The sequence below is a fragment of the Pavona decussata genome, unplaced genomic scaffold, assembly GCF_977016875.1.
Source record: "Pavona decussata unplaced genomic scaffold, jaPavDecu1.1 SCAFFOLD_214, whole genome shotgun sequence".
NCBI classification, from domain to species: domain Eukaryota; kingdom Metazoa; phylum Cnidaria; class Anthozoa; order Scleractinia; family Agariciidae; genus Pavona; species Pavona decussata.
Window position 1 is genome coordinate 3,624,055 of NW_028145619.1, and position 7,780 is coordinate 3,631,834.

At 40.1% G+C, this 7,780-nt stretch overlaps 1 protein-coding gene across 1 annotated transcript; it reads right to left on the reverse strand.

Annotated features, from left to right (window-relative positions):
• Positions 1 to 1,081: 1,081 nt before the first annotated feature.
• Positions 1,082 to 7,436, reverse strand: LOC146460349 (uncharacterized). Its single transcript, XM_085088352.1, has 4 exons — positions 7,267 to 7,436; positions 6,460 to 6,552; positions 5,012 to 5,115; positions 1,082 to 1,601 (listed from the first exon to the last, which is right to left on the reverse strand). The coding sequence occupies exons 1-4, from the start codon at positions 7,343 to 7,345 to the stop codon at positions 1,389 to 1,391; spliced, it is 489 nt and encodes a 162-aa protein (XP_084944478.1). The 5' UTR covers positions 7,346 to 7,436; the 3' UTR covers positions 1,082 to 1,388.
• Between the last annotated feature and the right edge of the window lie 344 nt (positions 7,437 to 7,780).

The window sequence follows — 7,780 nt, forward strand, 5'->3', positions numbered from 1 at the left end:
AGTGGTAAAAACAAAAGAAAATTTGCTCACACAGTTTGCATAGAAAGAGAAGTTAACTCCTTGAGGAGAAAAATTAATTTTGTTCCATACCACCAACATGGCTGCCATGACGTCACATGCAATCAACCTATAAGGTAAAGAGAGTATTTCCCGGGGGTGGACTGCAGGATGGGAGGTTCTGGATTCACCGTATAAACCAGCATCTTTAATAGCTGGCAATATCAAGCTGAAAGTTCTCAACATCTCATCTCAATTCATATGATTGTGTCATTGAGCAGTGATTTTATTCGAGGGCACTGAAGAAACCCTGTCAAACTTTGAAAAGAGTTGTCTGGCTTTTTCACTTCATACATTTGACTTCATGTCTCGGGTTGGTTGCACAACACTGAACAGCAAGATTAAAAACGCACTCATAGACTTTGAGAGCAACAACCAGAATCAACTTTTAAGTGCAGACATCTGATCTCACGGCACATACAACTTGAAGGAGGCAGATGTCCTTTGGGGGTATCTTATGATACTACAAGACCGCCTACAATGACCCCAGTGCATGGTAGATTGATAAAAATGAATGAAAGAAGGAAAAACAGCAAAAAGTAAGTGCAGGCAGCAGCTTTATGAAGTAGATTTTGTGTCCTTTCTATTGTTGATTTGTAACTGGTCTTGTTGATTTGATCTCAACGTAGTTGAACAAGTGTACATCATACAGTAGGGACACGTCATAGCAACTTGTAACAGTACCGCAAATTGTGCATCAGTACACAATTTTTTGAACAAGTGTTCAAACATCATACAGGTCAGCCAATGACACAGGTAGTAATATATATTGTGCAGTTCCAGGAAATATCCATACTCCCCCCATGGAAGGTTTGTTTTGCACACCCCCTCCCCCCAAGAAATTCCAGTTTAGCTTCATACTTTGCTTCTAAAATTTTGGCTTTAAGACCCCTACCCCCCTAGGAATTTCCGATGACCATCCATTGGATGGGTATGGATTTTTTTCTGGAACTGCACGTTATTGATAAAGTAAAGATACTAATAATAATAATATTAATTCACCACTGTATTGTGAACAAATGGATGCCAAGCTCACAGAATCATTTTATTCATTGCTTCCAAGAAGTAAACTTGATGAACTGATCTTGAGTAGTACATATGACAGAAGTAAATGCATAGATCACCAGGAACACCATATCTCCTGATTATGAGTTGTTTACTTTACTTGGGCATTAAAGTTGATATTTTGAGAAGAAAGAAATAATCATCCAAGCTACTACTCAGTCATAAGCTAGTCACAATTTTCTCACAATAACTTTACTAATGTAGCACATATAAGTTGGTGACATAAAATCACAGAAGGAACAACGAACAAGGCTAGTATATTTTTGTTAACTTGAATGTTCATGAGGAGGTGGAACAACTACAACTGGAATTTTAGCGTGGTGCACACAATAATCACTGACGCTGCCAAGGAATGTGCGGCGTAATGTTCCCACACCACGGGAACCCATCACAATAAAATCTGCCGTTTCATCTTCTGCCAGTTTAATAATCACTTCCCCAGGTCGGTTGCTTTCTTCCTTGAACAACTTAAACTTCAGCTGCAAGAAAAGTAAAAGAAAAGTTTACGTATTACTTAAGGTTTGCTACATTAGAGGAATCTACAGAAACTGTAGGGTGGGAACCTTCTCCATTACAGGGTAGGGCATTAGCCCAGGCGGGGGGGGGGGGTACTCTCATATGAAAGGGGCAGGGATGCCCATCATCTCGCTTTGGGGTGTAAATTTCAGATTTTGGTCTCACTTAGGGTGTTCTGATTAAATGCCATTATATTTATCCACGAAGGTCTCATTTAAGGTTACACACTGAAACTTACTGTGTTTTTTATTTGTCTGTGTTTTAAAATGGTCTCTTTTAGGGGGTCAAAAGTTTGGGCCATGCCCAGATTGGTCTCCTTTAGGGGTTTAATTCAAAACGCCCAACGAGCCTCCCCGCCCCTTTCATAAGAGAGCCCCTCCCCCTGGGGGGCATTAGAGAGTCGGTGAGGAAAGGTTCCTGTTGTGACTTGCATGTGTGCCTATTTTAGAGCACACTTCTGATGAAAGGGACTGGGGTGAGCCTGGTAACAAAGGGCTTAGGAACTGTAAGAAAAATGAAAGAAACAGGAGAGAATTTAATAAGCATGTTATGTTGTGAAATATTACAAAAAAAAAAGTGACAAGACCAACTAACAAATAGAGGTGGGGAATCTTCTGTTGCAAAATAATTTCTCTGCTGTAAAAAATGTTTCTTATTTTTAACACCAATGGATCCCTTTTGAAGAAAATTTGTCTTTCAAACTGCACATTTGTGACACAAATGGCAAAAGGTTTTCCTGCCTTAGATTCACTAAGAGGGTCCCCAACAGGTTTTTCGGGATCCGGGATTTGGCTTTTTTAAAGGTCGAGATTCAGGATTTTAGCGAAAAATTATGAGCGTCGATATTCGGGATTAGAATTAGGGACGGGACAAGGGATTTTACGAAGCGAGATGCGGGAAACGTTATTCTAAAGAAACAAGATCCGGGAAGTCCGGTGTCAAAAATGTACAATGAAAATCTAGTTGTTACGGTCCTCGACAAGAAAAGAAATTTATGGGTCCTATGTCTTTACAGATAAATTTTATTTGTGCTCCCTGAGAACCTTGCGATTAACTTGAGCTGATAACAGGGGCACCCAATGACAGTTTTCTCTCAGATCCTTTGAAACGCTATTTGAGGCTCTCTTGAGTGCCTATAAAGCTCTGTAGGTTCATTTTAGGCAGCGCTATAATATTTTTTTCTGTTCAGTCATTCTAAGGAAACCTGAGTCTTTTTGAAATTACTAGGGCATCTGTGTCCATTTCCCAAGTAAACTTAGGTCTTATTTCCTTTCCGAAAATCTTAACTGACCTTTCTTCAGCATTTCATCAACGACATTCTTATCAATCCGAAACCACTAGGCCTTAAATTTCCCATATCACGAAAGTTCGACGTGAAAATTCCCTTCAGAAAATTGTAGGGGATGAAGGGACTTCCAAACAGATAATTTACCGAAACGATCTGTTGGGTGCCCCTGTGATAAGCCTAAACAAATGTCACAAAGCTAGCGAACACAACGGCTACGGAACTAATTCAAACGGCTTGGAATGATAAGAAAACCTCCATTCGGAAAATTTGAGTAGTTTCCTTCATGATCAAATTCAGAAGATCAACAGAGAGATCTCAGGACATTTTGATCGGAAAAGAAAATCTCTCAGAAACATACTCAGGGAAGCACTTAATCCAAAAGTCTAAGGTACATAATACACAACCAGCGGGAGTCATGTTTGGCCTGTCACCTTTTCAAATATCTGTTGCAGTCCCACGTTGTGGTATGTGAGTATCAGTGCTCTTCAGACTTTGATGGCCATTATCCCTGACTGAAAAGTTTTCCAAGGATCAATGGATAAGAAAGGCAGCCCTCACCATTCAATTGAGAGTAAAAAGAAAAAAAAAAAGGAAAAAGAACAAGCTCTAAAAAGAAATTGCTAACTGACTTATTGACTGACGTGATTCCCGGGAAACTTTGAAAAATGTCTTAAATGAACGATGTCGTTGTTATGGTGGAAAGAAATAGAAGAAATAATCTTACAGCTAATTTCTCAGTGACCAAAGGCCAGTGCAAGATCAGTGCTCAGATTTGCGGTGGGAATTTACATCCAACTCAAAAGGTTTTTTTTTGTGTTGTCGAGTTAAGGGGCTTGGAAAAAATTATGACCTGACCTGGATCGGGATTGGGCTAAAGCAACTGTTGGGATTACGGGATTGAGGGAAAATTTTGTCGGGATGGCGGGATTGAAGAACCCTATTGGGGACCCTCCACTAACACAAAGAACACAAAATATTAGTAGCAACCCAAGTTTCATCATGATGTACCTCAAGGGATGCCTATCACAAGACCAGGGGTAGCACTCCAGCTCAATGGTGGATCTAGTATGGTGCCCCCCATTTTGTAGACCAAAAGGCCAGAGGCCTGTAAATATCTTGTTTTACAAAGAGCAGCAAGTCAAGTGTTTGAGAGCTGGCGCCTCAATTACCTGAAGGTATGGAGCTACGACTGCAGTATGAACTATGCAATGGACATAAAATTTTTTAACCTGCCAAACTGTGACAATGAAATGTGTATCTATACTTAAAATACATGACTAGAAAAACCTCGCAAAGCTAGCGCTGGGTGGACAGTTGATTTGAAGTGAAGGAATGGGCTAAGGCAGCTAGAGAGTATGAATTGTCTCATTCTAAATATGATAGTGATTGAGAGGATAATGTGACCTTTGAATAGCCCCACCCTTGTGCAAGTTGTGTGATCACACCCACTCTGTGTGATGTCATCCCCACAGACTCTGGGAGTGATACACTGTAGCTAGCAGGACATTAGGGATGCACCATTAGAAATGTGAAGGGGGCGGGAAATCCATAAACAGGAAAAAAAATCAAATCTTGCAAAACCAAAATGCAAGGAAAAGGAATCCTGCATTGCAAAGGAAGCAGGAAGGTTTTCAAGGTTGGAAAAAAAATCTTGCACCCCTGCTGGTTATAAAAAAACACCAACATACTTTTCCAGAAAGTCCCCCCCCCCCTGCCCCTTCACATTTGTAATGGTGCATTCCTGACCAGAAGGTTCTATCCCAGGGAAGATACCCAGGTATAAATGTGACGGGGGGGGGGGGGGGGGGGGAGGGGGCTCTGACGTATTTTTTTGGTATTTTAGTGGGCACAATATAAGGTCCATGTATTTTTTTGGCCGCAAAATATTAGGCTCCGTCGGACCCCCCCATCACGTTTATACCCGAGTTCCCCACCTGGGGGTTCTATATATTGCCTTGATCTCCTTATGTCATCCTTTCAAAGCTCTGTTAATTCCTGGTTTAACTGAATGCCTGGTGGCCTTAAGCCTGTACTTTTTCAAGGTGTTTTGTAAAGAGAAAAATTTCAATAAACATTTTCACAAACCCCCAGTTGTTTGCATTGGGTTCCAAAGCTTTCCAACAGTTCCCTCACTTGTTTGTCACTTTTCTCCACTAACTGCTGCCACTCTTCATAATATGCATAACCATCTGAAGGAAAATATCATGTACTGTACAGTTTATTCACGTCACGCATGACCAGTGTTTCCGAGAATGAAATGAACATTTGAATTTCTCTTTGTAATGTCCAACATGTGAATGGAGTGTTGAACATTTTTCTGGAAATCTTTCCGAAAAAGACGCATTAACAGAAAAATAAAAGATTCAAAGTACTTGGGAAACAATTGTTATTCTTGAAATAGTTAATGCTGTAACGTAAAGAAAACTTCACAGCTTTATACCGTCAATTTGTACGGGAACTCTGAAATCTCATTAGCGATGTTCAAAACTGACATGTAAATTCAAAACTCCGTTCAAATTTTAAAATACCGGTCACGCGTGACGTGAATTGACTGTAATACAAAGGTTACATCAAAAACTATTGTAAAAAGCTTTGGTTTTGACAGGGGGTAATACACATGGGTATTTGCGACAATGAAGGGGGAGCGGGGGGGGGGCGTGGAAGTAGCTTGTCGGCCTCTATGATAACACTCTGTGCAACAGAATAAAGTCTTATAATCAGGAAATTATATATAATTATATAAAATGTTAAGTTAATAAATTGAAGTCTGACAATGACTTAGCCCATTTCCCCTTAGCTAGGTCTCTTATAAATTCACTTAAATTGAGAAACTGAAAAACCTACTTGATTGATTCCTAATTTGCTTCAAGTCAAACAGATACCAAAAGAAATCATTCTTTCTTCTTTTACATTTTATTTTCCATTTTTCTGAAAAGAGCCAGTATTAATTTAAGTTTTCAAGTTTTGTTTTCCTGAAATTTTAGATTTAACACTAAACTATATTTTGGTTGAATAAAAATTTTACGGTAATTTTTGTCCCTTGATCATTGGAAGTATTAATCTCAAATGGGATATGATCTAAGGGTAGGAGATTTGACAGACCAATGGCTGAAACATGCGTCTGAGAGCTATGCAGGCTTATCAACTCCATATGTTTACAACTGCCATTGTGATGGGCTAATTGAAATATAGGAACAGGCAAGGCGCCACAATTTACTTGTGCAAGGAGAGCTCTATCTGGCTATTTCACATGAATAGGCATTATGTAGCCCCAGAACCACCCTCTCTGTACACCAGCGGCAAAAAAGTTTCACTCGGGCAAATTCACTTTGGCTCCCCTGAAAAAAAAAAAGTTCATGTATGGAGTGTTTAATTAACGCGGAGTTTTATAAACTCAGAGCACAGCGTCCATTATTTTGTACTCCATCTTGCCTCTGTGACCACAACCATCCTTTCAATACTGGTTCTCTTCCTTTTTGTATTTTTTTTTACAAATTATCTGTTGACATGTGAAAATGTATTGCTATACTTACAGGGGTAAGGAGCAGCTGGGATGGTGGGATACTCCTGTGCATGGATGACCATTACATGGTCCCTTTTCTTGTCAGAGATATTCTTGACATACCCTGAAAAATGAATATTTAGAGGGAGAAAATCACAAAAAAATGCATCCTATAAAATGCAAATTAAAGTAGGTAGGTCATTACGTAATGACAGCCAATAAAATTAAATTTTGATGAAAATGTTTTCAAGTTTTTATTCCCTTCTTTGTCGTGTTTGCAGAGGGCAAGGTTTTAGTTCTTTGACTTCTTTCTCTGAATAAAGCCAAATCTATCTTCACTTTTATAATTGTCGTTGTGTGATGTGCGTGTGCAATGGCCGAGGCTGATCAGCTATTCTATTGTAGTTTACCGCTGGGAGAAAAAGTGAAGGAGCGTGAACATTGGCACGTTTATTTCACTGACATATTTCATCATATCCTTCGTCTTCAAAATGCCTTATACCAAGGTAAAAATCATTATCAGTGATGTCCAATCTGTAGAGAAAAGTACAATTTTACCACAACATTTCTAAGGCCAATCGGATAATTTAGAAGCGCATTATAAACCATCCCCTCATCCGTTGTCCCGTTGTATGGTTCAGCCTTTCAGAACGTTGTAGAGACGAGGAAATTGTTTTTGGAAGCTGTTCTCGATATTTCCACCTATATAAAAACGTTTTTGTAGGATTTCGATCAACTTCAGCCATCATATTTATTTCACTGGAGGGTCGCATGAAGAACGCACCCTTATAGCCCCAAGCACGGATCAAAACAGCTCTCACAAAGCTTGTCTACTTACAACCAAAAGCTCTCTCGCTATGCTCGCTGGCATCTACTCCCAGGACTATCTTTCTCGCGTTTGCTCCACTCTCAGCCATCGCTCTTTTCGCAGAAATGAAGTGTTTAAACTCGCAAGGACTGCAGTGCTCGTGATCGAGAACGTAAGTGGAGTGAAAAAGTACAGCGGACTGACACCTTGGTAAAAATGGACCAATCACGTGCCAGCCTTCCGTGGGCTGGCTTGGTGACATGTCACGCGACTTATTAAAACATTTACAATGTAACAAGAAAAAGGGGGGAGGGGGGAAGGGGTACTCCCCTTTACGGGCTATACGGGGACGTGCCGCTGGATAGGGTATGGTTTTTGGCCTCTCTGCCCTGAACAGGGTATAAAATTTCAAGCGAGTCTGCCCTGGACCCGTCCTAGGTAGGGTATGGTTGCAAGACTGTCGTCGAGTATTTGGCAATCCGAAATCAGAGACATTAGTTTGTATTTATTTTAGTGAACAATGCTTCACGTCAATTAAGTTTCG

What these genes read in the sequence shown, in the direction of transcription:
- LOC146460349 (XM_085088352.1), bottom strand. Translation starts at nt 7,345, where the DNA reads ATGGCTGAGAGTGGAGCAAACGCGAGAAAGATAGTCCTGGGAGTAGAT. An exon ending in TAGCGAGAGAGCTTTTGGTT is followed by an intron (nt 6,553 to 7,266) that starts GTAAGTAGACAA and finishes TTCATTTTTCAG; the next exon opens with GGTATGTCAAGAATATCTCT. An exon ending in CCCAGCTGCTCCTTACCCCT is followed by an intron (nt 5,116 to 6,459) that starts GTAAGTATAGCA and finishes ATTTTCCTTCAG; the next exon opens with ATGGTTATGCATATTATGAA.